This window comes from Labeo rohita, chromosome 6 (genome assembly GCF_022985175.1).
Source record: "Labeo rohita strain BAU-BD-2019 chromosome 6, IGBB_LRoh.1.0, whole genome shotgun sequence".
Taxonomy (NCBI): Eukaryota; Metazoa; Chordata; class Actinopteri; order Cypriniformes; family Cyprinidae; genus Labeo; species Labeo rohita.
In genome coordinates this window covers 28303124-28329122 of record NC_066874.1, presented here as the reverse complement: position 1 = coordinate 28329122, position 25999 = coordinate 28303124, and the positions used below count along the sequence as shown (strand labels likewise).

The 25999-nt window shown below is 32.5% G+C and overlaps 1 protein-coding gene across 2 annotated transcripts in view; it reads right to left on the bottom strand.

Moving 5' to 3' along the window:
* Positions 1-25999, bottom strand: part of cntn4 (contactin 4) — a 192820-nt gene that overhangs the window by 7837 nt on the left and 158984 nt on the right. For both annotated transcript variants that reach the window (XM_051112477.1, XM_051112478.1), the window contains exons 13-20: positions 12528-12703; positions 10238-10358; positions 9736-9894; positions 7840-7989; positions 5872-5942; positions 2494-2728; positions 2140-2255; positions 106-292 (exon numbers count right to left, since the gene is read on the bottom strand). In XM_051112477.1, coding sequence (XP_050968434.1) covers positions 106-292; positions 2140-2255; positions 2494-2728; positions 5872-5942; positions 7840-7989; positions 9736-9894; positions 10238-10358; positions 12528-12703 — 1215 coding nt within the window. The remainder of the gene's footprint in view (positions 1-105; positions 293-2139; positions 2256-2493; positions 2729-5871; positions 5943-7839; positions 7990-9735; positions 9895-10237; positions 10359-12527; positions 12704-25999) is intronic.

Sequence of the window (25999 nt, the reverse complement as noted above, 5' to 3'; positions counted from 1 at the left end):
GGATGAAGACAGAAATTGTAAAACAGTAATCTAATGCCATAAGTGTTACTACTCTTAAACTCTGAAGCATTCAACATCCGCTTCAACCAAGAAAAAGTTACTTACGAGGTTTTTTGGTTGTAACATTGACTGCTGGACTTGGTGGTCCTGTTCCAGCTGTGTTGTAGGCTCTCACCGTTATATAATAGGTGGTACTTCCTTTTAAGCCCTGAATAATGGCCAATGTCCGGTTTCCTACTGTCCTTAGCACGCTAGCTGTATCTTCTTTCTCATTCTTCTCCCAGTATTTCAACTACAGGGAAAGACAAAACAGAATTGCTCAATATTAAACATTAATAAAGTTGGTACAAGATCATTTAAAACTAGTGGGAGAAAGAATGTTTATAATTGTCTTTGTGGCATATCTGAACACCAGGTTATCTGCTTATTGGTGCTTTGGTTACTCATCCACTGAAGTGTGGCGGTATTGAAATGAACCTGTCATAGGCAAATCATCATGAGCAACGCTTCCCAAATGTCAGGTTGACTGATTTTCTTTTTCCCTCCCAAAGTCTCTGGACAGTCTGAGCTGAAGAGTCCGAGATGGATGATGATGCAAACCTAATTTGTATTTGTTCCACAACTGTTAGCAGAGGACAAAAAGGTCTCAAGGCTTATATTTATGATTTTTGCATATGACTTTACAAAAGTCGTCTAATGGCACAACACTAATTAGGACCTGGTTGCAACACAACCTCAACCTAAATTATGTTGCCTTAAAAATTACGTTAAAAAGTATCTGGCCTGCTTTGTAAGGTCAGAAAGCAGAAACAGTACTCTGGACGTTTTTCACAAACTACTTATGATTTTTAAATGTTTAATGTTTAAGACTCTTATGTTCACCAACTTTGCATTTATTTGATCAAAAATACAGAAAAAACAGCAATATATTAATACAATTGAAAAATAAGTTTACAATTTTAATATCCTTTAAAATGTAATTTATTGTTGTGATGCAATGTTGATTTTTGCAGTGTCACATAACCCTTCAGAAATATTGTTCTTTTTTTCTTTTTGTTTTTACAATTTTTAAATGTTTCTGAAAGACTCTTATGTTCAACAAGGCTGCATTTATTTGATCAAAAATACCGTAAAAACAGCAATATATTAATACAATATATACTTTTTTTTCTTTTTTTTTTACAAATGATGTGATGCAAAGCTTCTTATTTTGTAAAATTACACATTTTTATGATTTTTAAAAGTTTTTCAAAGACTCTTATGTTCACCAAGTCTGCATTTATTTGATCAAAATACAGTAAAAACAGCAATATATTAATACAATTAAAAATAAGTTCACAATTTTAATATAATATTTAAAATGTAATTTATTGCTGTGATGCAAAGCTGATTTTTAGCAGCCATTACTCCAGTCTTCAGTCACATAATCCTTCAGAAATATTTTTCTTTTTCCCCCCTTTTTTTTTGTTGTTGTAAAATTACAAATGTTTTACAATTTTTAAATGTTTTTGAAAGACTCATGTTTACCAAGGCTGCATTTATTTGATCAATATTTTTTTAGCAGCCATTACTCCAGTTTTGTCACATAATCCTTCAGAAATCTTCTTCTTTTTATTTTTTTTACAATTTTTGTTTTTGAAAGGCTTTTATGTTCATGAAGGCTGCTTTTATTTGATCAAAAAATACAGTAAAAACAGAAATATATTAATACAATTTATTAAAAAAAATTACAATTTTAATATCTTTTAAAATATTTTTTTTTCTGTGAAGCAACTTTTTAACAGTAGTGTAATTGTAGATTTTGAACTAAATATAAATTTAAATTGTATCAGTTTTTTTAATTTGATCAAGGGAGTCATTAGTTTACAACATTCTGAGCTAAACAATGTTATTTTGTAGTTATGTCAACAATAGATTTATTTTGTAGGATTTAGAGGAAAATTAAAAATCTTGTTTATATTAACTGAAATTTACACTTAAAGAGTAATGGGCTTCCATTTTTTTTAAGTATGATTAAAAAGTACACATTTTAAAGTTTTTCTCAAGTTCATTCTAAAACTGATTTGAATATTTAGGACTCTCCTGATGATGTAACACCAGAAAACGAATGCAACTTTAATTGGACAGCGTTTAGTGTACCTCATAGCCGAGAACACGTTTCTTGCTTGTGCTCCAGGGAAGGGCTTTCCAGGACACCTCAACGTCAAACGCTGAAAGACTCTTGGCTCTAAGTCGACTGGGTGCCCTTCCAGGCTCTGAATTCGAAGGAGAAATTCTTCGATTAGACCCTTTCATTCAGCAAATGTCTTCAAAGTCCAACTCTTTTTGAAAAACAAGGCAGACCATGATTAATGGGTTCTGGCACAACACACTTCAGTTAACTTGGCTCCTATTAACTGCCTGCTAAGCGTTCCACAGCGAAATGTCAAAAGGTACATTCGACTTTAATTTCTCTGTTGCACGCAACCAAACGCTACGGTTAATGTGACTGACCCTCCTCAGCAGAGTAGATGGTGACCACGGGTCCGAAAGGTCCTTCCCCCTTGTTATTGTACACCCCCACTTTGACTTGGAATGGAGAGAAGGGTAAAATGGTCTCGTTTTTGAAGACGTATTTAGAGGCTTCGGGAGAGGGAACTGCCGCCTGCATCCACCCGGTGGCGCCAAAGGGCCGGAAAGCAACGACGTAGCCAAACCCCGCTCCGTTCTGGAGCTCTTCAGGAACGGGCTGCAACACACATTCACACAAACAAATGAAACACATACATTCTCAATAACCTTTATTATAAACCCCATCTAACATATTATCTTCATATATGCACATTTATCTATATGCTTGTTTGTAAGGCGTGTTTTCTATTAACTCGAGAGTTTACGCACAAACACGTCTGTCTTTCATATTTCGGCCCGCGTAGGTGACAGGATGTATGACTTCCCTGACACCTGTCAGGCATCAGATGGCACATTCGCACTAATCTCTGCCGCGGCGCGGTCTGAGGCAATAGCTGTCATCGCGGTCTCTTCAGCAAGAGAGGGATTCCATCTCCCAGGAAAATCGTTTTGCCAGGTAATGATATCATGGTGGTTTTGTTTGAAGTATCGGTCTGCCACTGACCATGCAGTAATGCGGTGCGGTAACGCTGAGACCACCGGAAAATAGCATCCATTAGTCCGAAACCACGGCATGTGACTCAAAGAAGGGGGTGAGATTATGTTTTCACGCTCGCGCACTTGTGCGGGAGAGCTTAATGGCTAAATAAAAATGCACCTGTAATCAAGCGCTCACTCCAGTGTCTGCTGTGAAAACAACAATTTGCTATGGAGAGACCAAAACTAATAGGATGTGTTCCAAAACATATGAGCTGCCTCATTGTATAGCACCTACACCGTCAGCTTTCTAAGATTGCACTGTGGGTGAAATTAAACCTCATACGTGGCAAAGAATATGACTGACAACTGACTTCAACAAGTTTGGTTGTTACCCAAGACATTAAAGGAGAAGTCCACTTCCAAAACAACAGTTTACAAATAATTTGCTCACCCCCTTTTCATCCAAGATGTTCGTGTCTTTCTGTCTCCAGTCATAAAGAAATTATGGTTTTTGAGGAAAGCATTTCAGGTTTTTTCTCCATATAATGGACTTCAGTTGTGCCCCCGATTTTGAACTTCCATAATGTAGTTTATATGCAGCTACAAAGGGCTCTAAACGATCCCAGCCGAGGAAGAAGGGTCTTATCTAGTGAAACGATCGGTAATTTTTTTCGAAAAATAAAAATTTGTATACTTTTTAAGCACAAAAGCTTGTGTAGCACAGGCTCTCGGATGCACGACCAGCGGTCGTTCTTGAACGATTCGTTCATTTTGAATGAATCTTTAAAGTGACTCGCGAAGAACGAGTCATCTCGGGGAGTGATTCGTTCAGTCGCGCATGTGCAACATCTTATTAGGTTCTGTACTGAAATTAGTTCACCTGTTTCGAGTCTTCGGGTTTTTCGAGTCGTTTGTTCATCTTGTGGGGCTGTCACGTGACGAAGATTTTGCTAAATTAACGAAATGACTCAAAAAAGATTCATTCATTTTGCTGAACGAGACTCAAAGGTCCGAGTCGGTAAAATGACCTGAACTTCCCATCACTACTACGAATCACGTCTGACTTTATACAAAATTTTTTCCCCCAAAATTGAAAAAAAACTAAATAAATTCTGTCAACTTTTTTTCTGAATTACGTGACAAAATGAGACACAAAATTCCCTCTGTAAAAACATTTGACACTAATATGTCAAAAAATTAAACAAAAATTTTGAAACTAACTTCATTCAGTGTTCAGATTTTGTACTAGAAATGTATGCAAATTAGCACACATTTCATTAAATAATTGCTCATTTGCATATTTAAACCTAGTATTTTAGAAAACTTCTAATACAAAAAATGTTCCATTATCAATGGAATCAATCAACTGGGTAAGTAAAGTGATAACAAATAATTTTTTTTTTACCCTATTCACCTGCAGTGTCTTGCTAAGTGTTATACTTCTTAAATTTAAATGGAATGCAGTCACTAATATTAAAAATTATATGTTAAAAAATATATTTATGTTAGATTACATGTGTATATTACATTAAAATATTTAAATGTATTCAAAGTATTTTATATATATATATATATATATATATATATATTTTACATATATAAATATATACAGACACACAAATGTAATACATTTTCTAGAACATTATTTTTAATTGTAGTGACTATATATATATATACGTTAATGGCAGTGTAGTCGCTAATATTTTAAATTATATTTTAAAAAGTAATGATATTTGTGTGTGTGTGTGTGTATATATATATATATATATATATATACATATATATATATATATATATATATGCATAAATATGTTTAAGAGTTAAATGTTACATTTAAATATTTACATTTATTTAAAACTATTATATATAAACAAAATACATATGCATATGCACACACATACACATACAAATGTATTTTGTAACTTATTTTATAATTTTTCATATTAGTGACTGCATTTCTTTTCATGAATTACAAAATTTAAATATCACATAAAACAATATTTTATTATAAAATAATATTTATCAATATTGAATATTATTCTTTGTCTGCTGTTTTGGACAGGATTCTTCTGAGCTTGTTGCAATGTGTTATAGTCACTTTTCCGCAAAAAAAGGTAACTTAAATATGCATTACACAATAGCCTTTGCTTTAGACGAGCACCTCTGATACCTTAAAATACACTAAAATACTAGGTTTTATACAGTAAAATCCACCAGTATTTCTTGCGTTAGTGGGACATGGTGGTTTTGGAGTAAAAGAAGACATGAAATCCTCTAGTACAATAGCTGGTGTTCTGTGGTATCCATCATTTTTATTTCAAAGACAATACAATGAGAAAGTCTAGAAGTTTCAAGCTCCCTGTGACAAACTTCTAGCTCAATAGATAACACCAGCTGACTCTCAAACCTGAACAATGGAACATGTCTCATGAAAGGAGATACAGAGAGAGAGAACATAATCTTTGAAAAGTTCCTCGCAAAAAATTTGAGGGTAACTCCATTTAATTATCTTCGCCGCTTCTCTTGTATGACAGCGGCAGTTATTGCTGCGCAGCTCTTACAGAAAATGAAGTGTTATGTGTATCCGCTTTACTATGATTAATGAAAACCTCACATAAAGGGAACAATGGTGTCTAGGCAGCTTGCAAAAGGAGACTGTATACAAAAGACTCACTAAGGGAGAGAAAAACACACACACACACACACACACACACACACACACACACACACACACACACACACACCGAGAGACGGGCAAGTGAAGTGCACTGGCCATCTTACCTCCCAAGTGATGACTAACTCTGATCGACTGCCACCTCCTCCGCTCACGTTGGCTGGGGTGACCTTGGGAACTGGAGGAAGGAAATGATTTCCTCAGTCCAGCTCAGGTTTGACCATTTAAGACTTCAATTCTTACATATGATTTGAAAGTTCACCAAATAACATGGATATGATTTGAGTTAAATGATGTTTTAATATGCATTGACATGTTTATAGAACATTTGAACTATATGAACATTTTAATATTATGATTTAGAAGTTCAAATGTGAACAGACAATTAAAACTGATATGATTTAAGTTTAAAAATAGCAGAATGTATAAGAAAATAAGTGTACAGTTTTAGATGCTTCTCATTTATTTTTCCTTTTTCCTTTTTGCAGTCTCTGATAAATTATAATTATAATTTTTAAAATGAATTAATACATTTATTTATCTAGAATGCACTGAATGAATAAAAAATGACAGTAAAAACATTCAGAATGTTACAAAAGATTTGTTTGAATGTTCTATTAATCAAAACATCCTAAAATTATCATGGTTTCCATAAAAAAATTAAGCAGCATAATTGTTTTCAATGTTGATAATAAAAATAAATGTATATTAAGCAATAAATCAGCATATTAAAATGATTTTTAAAGGATCATGTAACACTGAAGACTGAAGTAATGATGCTGAAAATTCAGCTTTGCATCACAAGAATAAATTACATTTTAAAATACACTACCAGTCAAAAGTTTTTGAACAGTAAGATTTTTAATGTTTTAAAAAAACAACAATTTAGAAATATTTTTACTATTTATAAAAACTTTCTATTTGAATATATTTTAAAATATAATTTATTCCTGTGATTTCAAAGCTGAATTTTTAGCATCATTACTCCAGTCACATGATCTTTCAGAAATCATTCTATTATTCTGATTTGTTGCTCAAAAAACATTTATTATTATTACTATTATGTTGAATTTTTTTCAGGTTTCTTTGATGAATATAAAGTTCAGAAGAACAGCATTTATCTGAAATAGAAATCTTTTGTAACATTATAAATGTCTTTATCATCACTTTTGATCATTTTAAACCATCCTTGCTAAATGAAATATTAATTTCTATCATTTATTTAGTTACAAAAGCTTTTTATTTTAGATACATGCTGATCTTTGGATCCTTCTATTCATCAAAGATGTACTCTCTGTTTTAAATACTGATAATAATAATAAATGTTTCTTAAACAGCAAATCCATAGCATATTAGAATGATTTCTGAAGGATCATGTGACACTGAAGACTGGAGGAATGATGCTGAAAATTCAGCGTTTAATCACAGGAATAAATTACATTTTAAATTATATTCAAATAGAAAGAAGTTTTTTGAAATAGTAAAACTATTTCACAATATTACAGTTTTTGCTGTACTTTGGATCAAATACATGCAGGCTTGGTGAGCAGAAGAGACTTCTTTAAAAACTTTTGACTGGTAGTGTATATTAAAATTAAAATAATGATTTTGATCAAAAAATGCAGCCTTGGCGAACATAAAAAAATTTGTTTTTATTTATATATTACCATGTATGTGAGAGGACAAGTGTATATTTTTAGACTTTTATTCCTTTTTCATCACCTTTTTGCCTTTTACAGTTCACTTAAATGGTCCTGCTGTGTTTTAAAATAAATTTTTTAAGGTACAAATACTCCATTTAGCCTTTTAGTAATTTACATGAGGCTATAAAACTGCATGCATAACTACATTTTTACATTTTTGAAATGTGAGTGGTGTTTGTCCATGCAAAATGAGCTGCTTAAGCATTGCAGGATATTCCTATGTGGTTGCTAAAGTGCTTTTTAGTATTTTGCTATGCACTGCCTTCCAAACTCTATAATATTCTGGTTCGGGTCTCTCCTTCAATGTAAGATCACACCACAGGATGCTAATTGAAAGAGCCACATGCAGACTAACGTGACAGAAGCACTCACCTGTTTCTTTCGTCCTGGCTTTCTTCGAGGGTTTGCTGGGCTCTCCTGTGCCCACTGCATTGCTTGCCAACACTCTGAACTCATACTCCACCCAGGGGTTGAGCTCGATGACTGTAGCAGTCAGATGCGAGCCCCCGACCACCTCCGGCACTGGAACAAAACAAAACACACACATACTGTGAGACGAGCCCCCTCGTGAGTTGGCACGGGCCCCCCGCGCGTTCACACAAACACCACGCACAGCGCGCAGCTCTCCGGCTCGGTGAGATAATAGTCTCCGTAGGTAAGATACAAAAACCAGGCTTATCGACAGGTGCTGTGAAAGCAGAGATAAAAATAACACCCTACAGTTCAATTTATACACTACAATCAAGAGCAAAGAGGTCAAGAGATATAATGCAGCTTCACTATATTGTTGTGTTTATATAATATATTTGAGAATACATGTAATATATACATGTATATATTTATATATACATGTAAATATCATACAGTACACACATGTATTATGTAAACATTATGTCTTTTATGTTGAATGTGATTAATCGCAATTAATAGACTTGACAGCACTAAAATTAATACTTTTCATTTAATACTTTAAATCAGCAATGATACCTCAAATTGATCAATTTTTTTTTTTATTATTTTAAAATATAATTTTAAATTTTAACATTTTAAATTAATATTCTAAAATAGAAAACTGCTTTTTAAATAGTAACAATATGTCACAACGTTACAGCTTTTGACATATTTCTGATAAAATAAATATTGCTTTGCTGAACATAAAAGACTTCATATTTGTTATTTTAAATATATTTTAAAAATTAGTATTTAAAATTAATATATTAAAATAGAAAATGGTTATTTTAAATAGTAGCAATATTTCACAGTATTACTGTACATACACAGCACACACATATACTATGTAAACAAACTTATTTTGATTAATCGATTTGAACTAATACTTTTCATTTAATACTTTAAATTAAATATGAATATATATATATATATAAATCTACACAGCACACACATATTACGTAAACACAAACTTATTTTGGATGTGATTAATTGATTTGACAGCACTAAAACTAATACTTTTCATTTAATACTTTAAGTAATGATGCCTCAGACTGATCAAGATTTTTTAAATGATTAAAAAATATTTTATTAAATAATATTATTTTTTAAATTAATACAAAATAGTAACAATAAATTCACAATTTTACTGTTTTTACTTAAAATAGTTATTTATGATCAAATAAATATAACCTTGGTAAACAAAAATACTTTATATTTATTATTTTAAATTATTTTTTAATTAGTATTTTAAATTAATATTTTACAATAGAAAACATTTTAAATAGTAGCAGTATTTCACAATATTACTGTTTTAACTTTATTTCTGATCGATTACTTAGATTAATTACTTTGATTATATTTAAATATTTAAATCTGCATTTATTCTTAAATAATAAATTAAATTTGTATTCAATGTATAAATGTATTCAATTTAAATGAATGATATAAAGTAAACTAATGACATTTTAGCTTTTTCACTGTTATCACAAGCCTTCAAACGGCCGGTATTTTTATGTCACTTTTATTAAATTGTTTTAGCTTGATGGCCTTCTTTACTTTCATGACATGGAAAAAAAGCAGCCTCAACTTTTTGCTAAACATCTTCGGATTCTCAGTTTCTAGCAAAAGAAAAAGCAAACTACATGTGGAAAAACTAGTAACTTCTCAAATGCAGTTTAACAAGGCATAAAAAGCAAAAACAAACAAAAACACAAGATAAAAATCTCACTACATAATAGGAGAGAAAAAGCAGGGGGACAAAAAAAGGAAACTATGCAGCAAATGTTTTGATCAGTGAAGGCTGGTTAGAAGCCCCACCTGTGCTAACAGCTTGCCAGCCGAGGGAGAAAGGGGTTCTAGCCTGGATGGTGTAGGCAGTAATTGGACTGTGATTATCAGGACCAGGCCTCCAGGAGAGAGTGGCAGTGGTATCTGTGATTTCTTCCACATGGATGCTGGTAGGGGGGCCGGGGGGACCTGAGAGAGAAGACAGCCATGCAAACCAGAAACACACACACATTGTCACGCTTGTAGGTTGCATATAAACGGCCGCCTAAAGCACAGCAGTGCAGCTGGTTAACTCTGAGCTACATGTTTTCACTGACTTAAAAGCTCTAATTAGATTATGTCTCATTTTTTAAGGGTAATTTTTGCTAAAGCAGGAAAACCAGCACATCTTTCCTCCATTTGGTAAATACTTATAATGCTTCAAGGGCTTGTTTAACAGTCTGTAACACTGTATCCAGTTAGTTTTTATGACCGGCAATTAATATTCTGTATACAGTGTGAAAATGTTATTTGGGTTTTGAAGCATTTTCACCTCTGACAATCAGGTCAGTTGCGATGGAGCTGCTGTCCACCTTGGTCTGCACGGCACACGTGTACTTCCCAGCATGCCTCAGCTGAATGTTCCGGATCATGATGTCACCTGCCGAGTGCTGCTGAAAGAGAAAGATCAAAGTCGTGGTAAGGATTCACAGTTCAGAGAGAGGAAACTTTTTTTTAAATTGAACTTATTAAGCTTAGTTCTTTACAGAATTAGCTTGTTTTTAATGGTTTTAAAACGCACTTGAGACTAATGTTCAAAAGTATGGGGTCAATATTTTTATTATTTATTTTTTTTTTTTTTTACCCTCACTAAGGCTGCATTTACTTAATCAAAATACAGCAAGAACAGTTATACTGTGAAATATTATTACAGTTTAAAATAACTGTTTTCTATTCTAATATATTTTAAAAATTAATTTCTGTGATGCAAAGCAACATTTTCAGCATCATTATGCCAGTTTTCAGTGTCACATGATCCTTCAGAAATCATTAAATATGTTGGTTTGGTGCTCAAGAAACATTTTTTATTATTACCAAAGTTGAAAACAGTTGTGCTGCTCAATATTTTTGTGGAAAGCAATTTTTTTGTTTTTAGGATTCTTTGATACATAGAAAGTTTAAAGTAAAAGCATTTATTTGAAATAGAAATATTTTGTAACAATATTTTGAAGGGCAGTACTAAATGAAAAAATATAATATGCAGGCAAAATAAGAAAAAATGTTCATTTTCACACATCTGCACATTTTCATTTTGTTCAAAAGTTTTCACCCCCCGGGCATTCATTGCTGGAAAGAGTTCAAATACACAAAAATGCTGGAAAACCAAAGAATTTGTGGGACATGAAGGATTTTTCTGAAGAACAACAGGCAGTTCAGGACAAACAAGGGACTCATAAACAACTATCACTAAACAAAAAAACACAGCTGTGGATCATTCAGGTAACAACACTTTTAAGAATCAAGAGGATGTAAACTTTTGAAATGGGTCGTTTTTATAAATTCAACTATTATTTTCTCTTGTGGATTATATGTAAACATCTTCTATGTGAAATATCTTATTCAGATCAGTACTACATAAACAATAACATGCATTTTGTATGATCCCTCTTATTTTGGCAAAATAATTAACATTTTTAATGATCCTGAAAGGGGGGTGTAAACTTTTGACCTTTTGAACTTTAAGTAATGCATTATATGAATTTTTTTTTTTACACCATGGCTTATTATTAAATTTAACAACATGCAAATCATGCAGGTCAAAGTAAATCTGTATCTGTCAAGGTGGGTGTTTTTGATCCAAATTAGCTAAAGTGGACCAGACTTCTGTTACTTTATTTTTCAATCTGGCTGATTTCTAACACAGAGTGTTACTTATTTTGGTATCTGTCGCTTAGAGCACTTTGAGTAGTTTAACTGACTTAAGTAAAGTTCGGATATGTGGAATTAATAACTTTGCATTTTTTTTCCTTATCCAGCGTATACACTTTCGCCACATTCTTCACTCAAAGTGCTGCTATTAAGATGCACCACTCATATTAAATCATAGTAATCACGTTAAATAATATAAGAGCGGCAGTTTTTGCTCTTAAAATAGAGCACTTCCATCTCAAGTTCTCCATCGCTTGTTTCTTTGGCGACAGGGCTCCTATAAATGACATGATGAACTAGATGACGAGAATCAGCCCCTCACCCCCGTAAAGGAAAGCGGGGGAAAAAAAAATATCATGAACTTTTAATGAAAAGAAAAGAAACGCATGTGACTGTACAAGTGCTTTAATTCATATCAGAGTGGGAAGCCTAATTATACTCCAGATTAATACAGAATGGGTTGTCAGTGGCTGCACATATAATGGGAAAATCTCTTATCATAAATTCACAAACTGTGGAATTTAATGAAAGGATTAATGTGATTTCTTTCCAACAACTCAGTTGAAAGTACTCGATATGAATACCTTAAGTACAATGTGTTACCAATTACAGTTTATATAATTTTGCATATATGCATATGAAGTGAATATGCTTTCTGAATCAAGTTCCATCTATGCATTAATCCTTAATATTTTTAAAAAAGAAAGGAAAAACTACTAATTAAAAATGACAAACTATGGCTCTGTTCCAAGGCTGCCAACAATAAAGAATATTATTTAAAATTTTAACATTAACAAGCAATCTGGTCATATTTCATGATAATCCTTAGTAATCCCAGTATTTCCAGATACATTTGGATGGGATAGAGATATATAAACCACTGAACAGGGTATTAATAATCATTTTGTTCTTACTCCGCCAACTTTTTCGAAGTATCCCCCATGGCTGCCGAAGTGGATGAGCTGCTCGTTGAAAAACCAGGTGAACTTGAGCTCCAGCGAGGGATCGTAGGACACCTGGCAGGGAAGAATGATGCTCTCGCCGACAGTCACGTCCAGCGTGTTGGGAGCAGTTGTAATAATTGTTGGCTCTGGAAAACAATATATTAATGATTACACATGAAAAGGTTTCAAAAGGTACCAACTATCAACTAAAGCCACTGACAGGGTTTTTTCTAGAAAATAACATTTTTATTTAGCAAGGATGCATTCAACTGCTCAAGGAGTGAGAGTAAAGACAAAAGAAATGAATGTTTTTTTGAGGAAAACATTCAAGGATTTTTCTCCATATAGTGAATTTCAATGGGGATCAACAGGTTGAAGGTCCAAACTGCAGTTTCAATGCATCTTCAAAGGGCTCTACACGATCCCAGCTGAGGAATAATGGTCTTATCAAGCGAAACGATCAGTCATTGTCTAAAAGCAAATTTAATTTATGCATATTTTAACCACAAATGCTCATCTTGCACTAGCTTGACTTCACGCATTAGGTAATCATGCATGCACGTGTGACATACCGACCCAGTGTTTACAAAGCAAACATGCAAAGGAAGTCAAACGCCTTTTACAAAAAAAGGTAAAACAACAATGTTGGACGATTTTGAAGTTGGATGAGAAAATCAGATGGGAGTTTTTCGCTCTACCCTACTGAAATTCACAGACAAAGAACAAACCACGCATGACCTTTCCAACATGATTACGTAATGCATAAAGATGGCATGCACATTGCCGAGCTAGTGCAAGATGAGCATTTGTGGTTAAAAAGTATTTACCTTTTCTTTTTTTTTTCTTTTTTTTTGACAGATCGTTTTGCTAGATAAGACTCTTATTCCTCAGCTGGGATCGTGTATAGCCCTTTAAAGCTGCATTGAAACTACACTTCGGACCTCATTTATCCCCATTAAAGTCCACTATATGGAGAAAAATCCTGGAATGTTAATTTCTTTTCGACTGAAGAAAGAAAGACATGAACATCTATCAGGACATTTTTATTCTGGAAGTGAACTAATGCTTTAAAAATAGTATCACGATTAAGCAGCACAACTGTTTTCAACGTTGATAATAAAAAAAGAAATGTTGCTAGAGAAAGAAATCAGCATATTACAATGATTTCTAAAGGATCATGTCGCACTAAAGACCACTGAAGATTCAGCTTTACAATCTCAGGAATAAATGACATTTTAAAATGCATTAAAAACAGCTTAAATTATTATGTCTTTCAATTATCTTAGTTTGAGGGATTTTCAAAGAAAACAAAAAAGAATTATGAATAATTTAATTAATCAATCAGTGTATCTTGTACGGTAATTCCATACAAATATCAACCTTACAATGTTTTTACTATACTGATAGCACAGATGTCAACATTTCGTGGTTCAGATACCCATGTGAGGTCTCTACGAAAGTTTTTAAAGCATTTTTAGTGCATGATTTTCCAAAGTCTGGTAAGTGCTATTTTCAGGCTTGTCACATCCATAACAGTACATATTCCACATAAAAATACACGTCAAAATTAAAATAAGTAACAATTATATGTTACTTTTTTAAGAGCCATCACTTCTCTATTTGTTGGGTATTATTGCGTCTGGTTTGTGCATTTTACTTCGCAGAAATCCAACAAAGTATGTAGTCTGTCACAAAAGGTGTCCTTTTTTGTCACATCCATAACGCATGATTATTTCCCTTTTTCAACAGAAAACTTGTGCATAGACTGATATTTTTCTGATTGTTTAGACACATACATTCATTTATATGTCACATCCATAATGCTGGATTTGCCCTGAGGTTATTACAACTTTTACACTTTTTTTCTTTAAACCACAAATGAACATTGCTTAAAAATAGTAAGATAGTTCAGAGCTCCATGACAGACGGAGCTCAGCTTACAGGCCAGTATCTGAGGTTGGACTGAGAGGTGAATATCCCATGAACGGTCCCTGAGCTCCACCATGTGTCACTGTCTGATCTCTGCTAAGCCCCTAAAGTCCCATCTGCTCTCCCAGAATGCACTACTCCGAAAAACAGATAACACACCACCAGCCCCGGCAGGGCCGGCGCCCAGCTCACTTTCTTTCCAAGTCTCAGTTCACACAGAGACTGATGCCATTTCACTAGGGAACACGACAGGCACGCCTGCTCCTCCACTTTCAGAGTGTAGAACAGGTGCAAAAAAAAATTAGCTGCAGGTCGCTTTTGCGCCTCATGGGGGTGCTGTGTGTATTCCTCTGAAGTGTCCGTCGGACTAAATTAGGCACGGTGAACGTTTCCCCAGACGAGCGCAAATTTATGCAGAAAGCACCCGGCACGAGCTCCAATCTATGTGTGAGGATTTGATTGTAGAATTACAGGTCTACGACACATGAAACAACCTTTCCTCATCTCGGCAGATATCAAACTGGAAAAGCAAAGCTAACAGGTGCATTGCTATGGGTTTTGTGCGAAACACAATGAGGGGCCGTCGGATGAGCCTCGCTTCTTTTATTGTTTGGATGAGATCCCTCTCCGACTGTCTGTCAGATTCGCACAATGGGATGACAATACGGCACTGCCTGGTATTCTACTGTCAACTCTTAGCCTGGCAATTTAATTCAGAATTCAACAGCACTCGCCTTGAAGCCCAGAAGAGTGCACGTTACTCGCTCTTCTCCTGCAGGAACGGCACTTGTTGGAGGACTCGTTGAATAATGTACCTTTTTTCCGTTCCCGCACCTTCGCCGCTTTCATCCTGTTCTCCTTGTAATGTTCTCATGTTATTGTTTGCCGTCTCTTGTAGTAGACGGATGTCCCTCGGCTCCCTTTGTTCTTTGCGTGGAAGTGGCTCGGGGTCTCCAAACACGGCGGATTCTTCTACGGTCTATATTTAAACAAACACAAGCTTGGACCGAACAGGTGAAAAATCATCGTCGTAAGCCAACGAGAAGCTATTAATACCTTCCATTGTAGTCGTAATGAGGGAAAACGCAATTGCGCTGATCTGCAAATTTGCACTTTAGGCCAGAGCGGGGCGAAGCGGGTCTGTTCAGCCCTGAACGGTGGCGAGAAAATCTCTGAAGTGAAACCTGAGGATTCATTCAAGGCAAAGCTGATTCTGCCGTCTTACTCTTGAGGTTGCAGAACAGGAGAAAATGCCTCTTATTACCCTGCTCCATCATCATTTGTGACAGATTGCATAGATAACCTCGTTTAAAAGACCCGACGCCCTCAAGCTCTCGTCTGCGTAATCTGAGTGATATCCGTCTTGCATAATACCTTGTTACTGTTACTGTCTGCCATTACAGCTGTCGCTAGATGACGAGCCCCTGTACGCCAACCTGTGGAGGCTTTCAGACCGATGCCACTACTTTTTCTTGAATAGAAACTTCAATGACTATATACATCACTGCGGTCGTGCTTCATAGTGATCGAAGGAAGGTGACGGGAACAGAAAAACACTACTACACAATGACAGAGCATGGTTAAATGGTGTGTGGGAGTATCCTAGAGCTAGACTACACGCTATTCGTCTGTCTCTAATATTTCTACTTGAATATTGCAGTCTCATACGGGTCAAGTGTTCTGGGAGGCTCACAATGATCTGGCACAAAAGCAATTGAGCAAAGCCGATGCGCAGATCTGTGCGACAGGCCCCTGCTGAGGCTACAGTCAAGAAATCAAACTCAAACAAGGTCAGGCTATTAGCAAAAAACAACTGTAACCTTGTCATTGATTTTTAATATGATTTTGTGTGTGTGTGCATGTTATATTTATTAGAGGAAGGCTTACAAAAAGCTCTACAAATAATTTACATATATTCTACTAAATTATGTAAAACGATAATAAAGTACTATAAAATACTAAACAAGTAAAATAATAAAATATACAATTATAATTATGCATATATATAATTTAATTGTCTAATATGCATTGATACAGCAAAAACTAAAACTAAAATAAGTATTCCAAAAATGTAATTATTATTTTTAAAATAATGTAATGAATATAATATAATATAATATAATATAATACAAAACAAATGCAAAAGCAATACATTTTACTACTATATTACAATTATAAAATTATACATATAAAAGCCTTTACTAAAATTATTTCAGAATTTCAAAAAAATCATAAAAGGCTTTTACTGAAAATTATTTGTCACAATACATTTCATTGTCAAATATGTAACGATACAGCTAAAATTAAACGTAAAATAAATATTCCAAAAATGAAATTATTATTCATTATTTCTTTATATAATATAATACAATATAATATAATATAATATAATAATTTATGACAATTATAAAAAGCTTTTACTGAAAAATTTGTTAAAATGAATTTCACTGTGAAATATGTAACGATACAGCAAAAACTGAAAATAAAATAATTATTTAAAAAATGTAATTATTCATTATTTCTTTATAAATAATACAATATATGACGATTTTGAAAGCCTTTGCTGAAAATTTGTCAAAATGAATTTCACTGTCAAATATGTAACAATATAGCAAAAACTGAAAGTAAAATAAATATTCAAAAATTGTTAATTATTCATTATTTCTTTATAATATAATATATGACAATTTTAAAAGCCTTTACTGTAAATTATTTGTCAAAATGAATTTCATTGTCAAATATGTAACAATACAGCATAAACTGAAAGTAAAATAAGTATTCAAAAAATTTAATTAGTCATTATTTATTTAAAAACATAATAATAAAATATAATACAATAACATAAAAAATAAACGATAAAGAATAAACAATATATTATACGTTTTTTTACGTTTCATGTTTTTTTTTTCACAAAATGTCACTATATATATACACATGATCAGCACAATGCAGGAAAGACAATCTACAGAAATTTATTCAGCATGAGCAGTTAAGATACTGTCAAATTCTGTAAAATTCATAATAAAATAACATAAAAATGTGAAATTATATTGAACTTTCATAACAAATTTAGCACAGAAAGTATGTTTGTCTTGCTCTTCATCTGCAATAAAAAAGCCCACCACTAAAGCAAACTAAAAACTTTCCCTCAAAACTTTGAGAAAAAACTGTCATGCAGCACTGATGTTGAGTAAAACTAGAAAAAACAACTAAAAGTGTGTTTTATAAAAATCTCTAACTCTCTATCAAGACATTGTGTTCCATAGGAGGAATAATAAAACACAAAAGACACAAAATATGACAAAACCCAAAACTACATGACTGTAGATGATGACTATCCATGACTATCCATAGTGAATGAATTTACTTTTAAACTGCATAGGAACCTACTTTGTGTTTCAACAGTAAAATATAGATAAGCATTTTTATTGTGGCCCATCTGCCTTTTTTATTTATAGACATAGTGGACAGAACAATTAAGAGAAAAGGAACAAACAGGATCAAGAAATGTAATGTACTTGATATGTATGTAAGTAATACATGATTCTTAAGATTCTTGATTGACAAATAAAATCCGTACTAAAATCTGTTCCCATTCTCCATGTGTTTTTTTCTCTCTTCATGCACACTCCAAAGGCAGTTAAGAAATGACCAAGGCTCCTTATCTCCACTCCAATACCTCTGCAAAATCGCACCAAAAGAAAGCTGACAAAAGACCTGACCACCGCAACCTCTTCCAATTGAGTTTCCACCCTCCGCGATAACCTTGCGGATCTTGCAATCCCCTTTTTTGAAGCTCGTACTCAGACAAAACGGGTCGAAAACATCACATAGTAATAATTGAAATAGAGCCTCTTGGATATGTGCGCAATCGGGGGAAAGATTTAGTCCTTTTTCAAAAGAGCCTTGGGTGAAAATCCATCAAATCACAATTATAAAAGCCTTTAATGAAAACGACTTCAGTCAAGATGAACACAGGAAAGTAGTTCTAGCTGATGATGAAACTACTAAAAACCACTGAAAGTAAAAGAAATATAAAAAAATTATATTTACAAAAATAATATAATATAATACAATATAATATAATACAATTAAACCTTTACTGAAAATTATTTCAGTCAAAATGTAATTATAAAATATGTATGGTAACAGCAAAAACTGAAAAATGTATTTATTCATTAATTCTTAATAAAATTAAAATTAGTATTCAAAAAATAATAATATAATATAATATAATATAATATAATATAATATAATATAATATATATATAATAATTATAGCAGCCTTTACTGAAAATTATTTCAAAAATTAAAGTGAAAATTAAATATTAAATACGTAACAAAATAAGTAATAATAAGTAATAAAAATGTTTTTAAAATATAATATAATATAATATATAATAAATATAACATAATATAATAAAATTGTAAGATTTACAGAAAATTAATAGTTAAAATTAATTTAATTATCAAATATATAATTATACATAATCAAAAAATTTAATTATTAATTATTTTTATTATAATATAATATAATATAATAATTACAAAAGCCTTAACTGAAAACTCTTTGATTAAAATTAAAATTTTAATATCAATTATGTAACAAATACAGCAAAAACTGAAACTGATTTACTGAAAATTATTAGTCAAAATTAATTTAATTATCAAATATGTCATGATTAAGTAAAATTAGTAAAATTAGTGTTCAAAAAATGTAATTATTAATTATTTTTAATAATATAATATAATATGTCAAATACTTAATGATAAACCTAAAAGTAAAAAAAGTATTTTAAAAAATAATTATGAATTATGTAATCTAATCTAATCTAATAAACAACATTAAAATAAATGATAAAGAACAAGAAATACATTTTTAGCACTATATTTCGATTGTTTTCATCACAAAATGTATTTAAACTGCAGTAACTGCAGTTTTTTATAAAAGTGGTTAAACAGTCCTACATTTATTTATTTTTTTATGATGTTTCAGTGTGTGCACTGCAACGTTAAGGGACGAGGTGCCGGTGGGATAATTGTGAACGTCTCATGCAACAGCGAGGGAACTCATTACGAGAATGATCTCTCACCAGCTCCGATATCATTGTCCAACATCCAAACACATGATTTGATCCTCAGTTAATCTCTGTCCAGCAAAACCAATTTCTAATTAAGACTAATTAATCTGGGTAATATCCTCTCAGCGTTCTGATGATTGGGACATCACCAGGCCTGACACAATGCTCGCTTTCCAGCCGCTGTTTGCTGGGAGGGTTTACGCGCGACTTATCCGGTGGGAATCTAACGTGACAGGTATTTTTCAGCCCTCATATCACCGCAGTCAATTTAAATAAACCACTGTCATCTCCCATAAGGGCTACGGCAGACGCTGATGTACACGGGCAAACCGGGTTTCCACTCCTAAATGAAATTGCAGATGTAAATGTCCATGTCTTAGTCTCCGAGCCTTATTGATAATGACAGTTAGGTGCTAGATCATATAGGCCGAACATTTGTACGTCAGCAAGGATGCGTTGAAGCACGATCCGGAGTAAACGCTCAGGGTGGGTGTCAAATAGACGCCGGTGACACTCTCTCTCAAATATAAATCTGAAGATAATCGCGCAATTCATCCAGATAGAAAAAAGATGCATCTTTCTCCGCAGGCTGATTGATAACCAATTTAATGGGCCGCTCCCAATCCTCAGACGCATTACAAAGTGTCTGGATAAATGTCATCAATAATGACAGAGCGGACATGTTTGAGGACTGCGTTAATGAAGAGAAATAATGGAATAAAAGGTGCGAGACGACGCGCCCAACAAACAACATGCACAGGGCAGACGGTGAATTGAAGTAATGAGGCGGGCTCAGAGCCAATCACCGTCCAGTTAGGCTCTTTTTTGACTCCGGTTTGAGTTGAAAGAGAGGTTATTACACGAGTGTGAAATCCAAGTCCTGCAAATGAGAAATAAAACATCCTTTCAGGAGATAATTCTGTTTTTAGAGACGGATAATAATAATCACGAGCCAGCTTTTCAACCTTTACGATGTGAAATGATCTGTGGAGTTTCATTCTTAAATTAAATATCTCCAGATTAAAGAATTTCACTCTTGATTAATTAAATATGTCAGTGAAAAAACGCGTGACTGTACAACGCTCGCGCTGGTGAGGGAAAAAAAAAGGGGGTCTTTCGATGAAAAACTCAACATGAAAGACTTATAAGATACTCATCCATCTCGCTCTCTGTCTGAGCTACTCGGACCGCATACATATATCATCCATAATGCAAGTAATGCATTTTTAAATTATTAACCAGTCTATGGGAACACAGACGAATTAAGATTTTACAAGTAACTGGCAGAGAAAACAAACGATTTGTCTGCATTAACAAACATGTGATTTATGATAGACAAAATAGGCATTTTGGAAACAGGGAGTGTTATACTACCATCAATTTATCTAATTAAAAATGAGCCACAGGGGTGAAATCATTATTATACATATCCACCACCCTCCTGAGGTCACCTCTGTGTGAAAACATAAAGGATTTACACCACAAAAACTATTTCGAGCTATTAACTATAATTGGATTTGTGATCATGTTAATGGGTTTCATATAAAAAAAGAAATATGACTATATAAATATATTGTTGTTAACCTATATTTGATGTGTTTATGTTACATTTTTTCTCCATTTCTTTAAAAATTTATTTATTTTTCATTAAAAAATGACCAAAATATATTTTAAATCATTAAAAACAAACAAATTATTAAAATAAAATCTAAGTGGTATAAATGGCTACTGTAAAAAATAAAAATTATGTTTATAAGTATAAACAGACAGATAAATGATAAATGCACATGATAAAAAAATACATATTCTACCATTACATAATATTATTTTAAAATATAATCATTTATAATAACCAATAATAAACTGTAATTATACATTGTAAATGATACCAATGACACCAATACCAATTATATAATATTTATAATTACATAATTTTATTAATTATGATGATTATAATGATATAAATTAGTTTATTTTTAAATAAATATTTACAGTCAAGAAATCAAACTCAAACAAGGTCAGGCTATTAGCAAAAAACAACTGTAACCTTGTCATTGATTTTTAATATGATTTTGTGTGTGTGTGCATGTTATATTTATTAGAGGAAGGCTTACAAAAAGCTCTACAAATAATTTACATATATTCTACTAAATTATGTAAAACGATAATAAAGTACTATAAAATACTAAACAAGTAAAATAATAAAATATACAATTATAATTATGCATATATATAATTTAATTGTCTAATATGCATTGATACAGCAAAAACTAAAACTAAAATAAGTATTCCAAAAATGTAATTATTATTTTTAAAATAATGTAATGAATATAATATAATATAATATAATATAATACAAAACAAATGCAAAAGCAATACATTTTACTACTATATTACAATTATAAATTGTATAAATAAATATTTAAAATTTTTAAATAATATTTAAAAATATTATAATTTATAATAACCAATAATAAGTTGTAATTATGACACCAATTTAGGGGGTAAAGTAGCAGATTTTTAAACAAATTTATTACAGTAATAACATATATTTATAATTATATAAATTATATATTAACAATTATATATAATTATATATTTATAATTACATAAATTATTTACAGCACAAGCGGTAATTATATACTATTATTTTAAAATATTATATTATTTAAAATTGTAAAATAATATTATTTTAAAACATAATTATTTATAATAATCAATAATAAATTGTAATTTAAATTAAATTTATTAGGGGGTACATTGATTATCAGTACATAACAATATATAGTATTATTTTAAAATATAATATTTTACTATTTAAAATATTATTTTAATAATATATATTATTTTAAATATATCTTAATAGAATCATTTATATATAAAAAACAATGATAATTGTAATTATACGTCGTAAATGACACCAGTTTAGGGGTAAAGTCGCAGATTTTTAAACAAATGAATTACAAAAATGTTGACTTCTGTATACACAGCACAATTGTACAAAGTAAAAAAACAATACAAACTATAAAAATTATAAAGTGGTATAAATCTGTCTTGCAAATGATACTTTTTTTTATAAATATATACCATTTTTTAAATAGTAATACACCATATATGATTATACTGTATTACAAAATTACAAATTGTAATTATAAATCATAAATCACACCAATTTCAATTAGCAGATTTTTAAACAAATTCATCACAGGCATATTACATCAGGGAATATATAAATATATATATATATATATATATATATATATATATATTTATATATAGACACAGATGTGTTCACTGTTTTCCTCTATGGAAAACATTTACACCAGGCAGCCTTATGGATCATCATCTAAATATAGAGGAATCAGCAGCGTTAAAGAATTATGAAATGAGTCATGCAAAAGACATTTGCATTTGCATCTTAAAAAAGGGCAAATGAAACAATCAAAGCGGTCACTATAGCAACCACTAAAAGGAGAACTACCTCCAAGGTGCTTTATTAGAGAGCTGGTGTCTGAAGGCCTCAGAGATGACTAACGTGTGCGAACGGAAACAAAAATGGATTGAACCTTTAAGTAAACATGACAGCGCTCTCAGTCACAACAGATTTGTTTTTATGTCAGACTGGTTTTTGGGAAAAGAAAACTACATTATGACCATAACAAACATGTGGATTGTGGACTACGTGATCTCATTAGTATTCTGAGGTGTTCATATGGCCAGATACTGATTTGTACAACATCAACTGGAAACTGGAGATTTTTGCGTGCCTCTAAAGTTGCCTACAGTAGTTTTGACTGTAAGGTATAATTATGGATTTTCTTTGCTGATGCAGCATGTGTACGCCCATCTGACATACTAATGGAGATAAAATGGACGTTGACATATAGCTGCCAGTGCCGTATCACTTTGGTTGACATGTTTGGCAAGTGAAAAGCACCCGGCGTCACTGAATCTATCTATCAATCGTGTTTAAGGTCCTCTGCCCCAGTCCATCTATCTATAAATGCCATTTACTCACATCACGTTGCCCTGCGTCATATCAATAACTTGATAACATAATACATACGAATATAAAATGAAGGGGACTCGATATTTATTGAGTTTTTGATGGATCTCCTCTTGACATGCAATGATTTAGGGTCTCATTGGTTGACAAAGGTTAATGAAGTAGACTAAAACGTCACACTTAAGGCGCAAGAAACCCTGCGGTTTGAGAAATAAATCACTTTTAAAAGAACTTTATGTGAGTGAGGTGATAAATACAGAGGTGTTTATAGACCTGTAACTTTGCTTTCTGCAGGATTGCATTAAAATCAACCTCCTGAATGTTTGTTAAGGTTTTACTAAGTGCTTCTGATAGCTGTGCTGGAAAATGCTGGTTTTCTGTCAGTCTGTTGTTGAATTATTTTCATGTATGATTTATTTAGTATTGACCTGAATAAGATATTTCACATAAAAGACGTTTACATATAGTCCACAAGAGACAATAATAGTTGAATTCACAAAAATGAACCTGTTCAAAAGTTTACATACACTTGATTCTTAATACTGTTGAATGATCTACAAGCTGTGTTTTTGTTTAGTGATAGTTGTTCATGAGTCCCTTGTTTGTCCTGAACAGTTAAACTGCCTGCTTCTTTGGTTTTTCAGCATTTTTGTGTATTTGAACCCTTTCCGACAATGACTGTATAATTTTGAGATCCATCTTTTCACACTGAGGACAACTGAGGGACTCATATGCAACTATTACAGAAGGTTCAAATGCTCACTGATGGACCAGAAAAAAAACGATGCATTAAGTGTCAGGGGGTGAAAACTTTTGAACAGAATGAAGATGTGTGCATTTTTCTTATTTTGCCTAAATATCATATTTCTTTTCATTTAGTACTGCCCTTCAGTAGCTACAGAAGATATTTACATGTTTCCCAGAAGACAAAATAAGTTAAATTTACCCTAATCTTAAGTTTTCACCCCCCGCTCTTAATGCATGGTGTTTCCTTCTGGAGCATCAGTGAGCATTTGAACTTTCTGTAATATAAAATGCTGAAAAACCAAAGAATTTGTGTGATCTGAAGGATTTTTCTGAAGAACCCTTGGTGTGGATCATTCAGGTAACAACACAGTATTAAGAATCAAGTGTATGTAAACTTTTGAACAGTGTCATTTTTATAAATTCAGCTATTATTTTCTCTTGTGGACTATATGCAAACAACTTTTATGTGAAATATCTCAGGTCAGTACTAAATAAAAAATAACATGCATTTTGTATGACCCCTCTTATTTTGGTAAAACAATTAACATTTTGATGTATGTAAACATCTGACCTCAACTGTAGGGTGGTAGCCAGAAATCGACATATCTTAAATAAATAAATTATAATATGAAGGACAAAATTAATTTTCCCTAATCAGTTTAGGTAAAGTTCTGTTTTACAATTGCACTTTTGATTTTATCCTATTACAGAGCAAATTAGCCGCTGTTCTTCAGCCACCTTGGACGACCTCTGAAAAATCTAATCCCGACCACATATCTGTGATTTTGCTATATTATTTTTTCACAGCCCTTCTCCTCATTTATTTTGACCTTCGCCAAACACTGTAACTAAAGCTAAATTTGTCGTCGTGCTGCCTGATTCACCTTCATTATGAATTTTTGCCAACTTTCTGGGCAAATAACAGTTGGTGGTTCAAGTACTGCTGGCATCCCGTCCAATTTAAAAAACAGAATTAAATAAAAAAGGAGAGTCCGGACTGCTCAAAACAGCATTAATTAATTACTTTCCTTAATGCATAATGCTGCAATTAATCACATACGTGATCAGTGGATTTACAACCTTCATCTAGAGGGTTGTGCAAAATTCAGAACTGAAGAACTTTGAAATTAATAAGTTGGAAAATAATTGGCAAAACAACTCAGGAAGCTTAATTTTGAATTGAAGTGCGTGAAACTGGCAGTTAACGTATTTGTCTTCAGAATGTTTTTGAATTACATTCAAATTCAAATTCTATTTATGCATCCTGTTTGACACCTAAATTCCAATTCAAACTGAAATTTAAATTCTAAATGGCACACAACATCATGTGTTGTCATCCTGTCTTTAGAAACTGTTTAGAAAACTCATTCGCCCAAGTATTGCTCAAAGGAAAGAGGAAGAAAGAGAGCAACGAGGGAGGTAAAACACACACGTTGCAGAGGGTATGGAGACCTCCACTGAGTTGTGCTTACATCCTGAAAATCCCCCTAGCCTCAGAACACTCCTAAGTGAACATGCTCGGCACCGCACACCCACCTCTCATTCATATTTAATACAGCATAATAACTCACTGCTTCAGTGACTCAACATAAGTGTGATCTGGGTCCCTCCGGATTCCCCATGCTGGTGTTCTGACACTACACTCCTTCATCTCATTAGAAAATAAAAGGATTCCACTT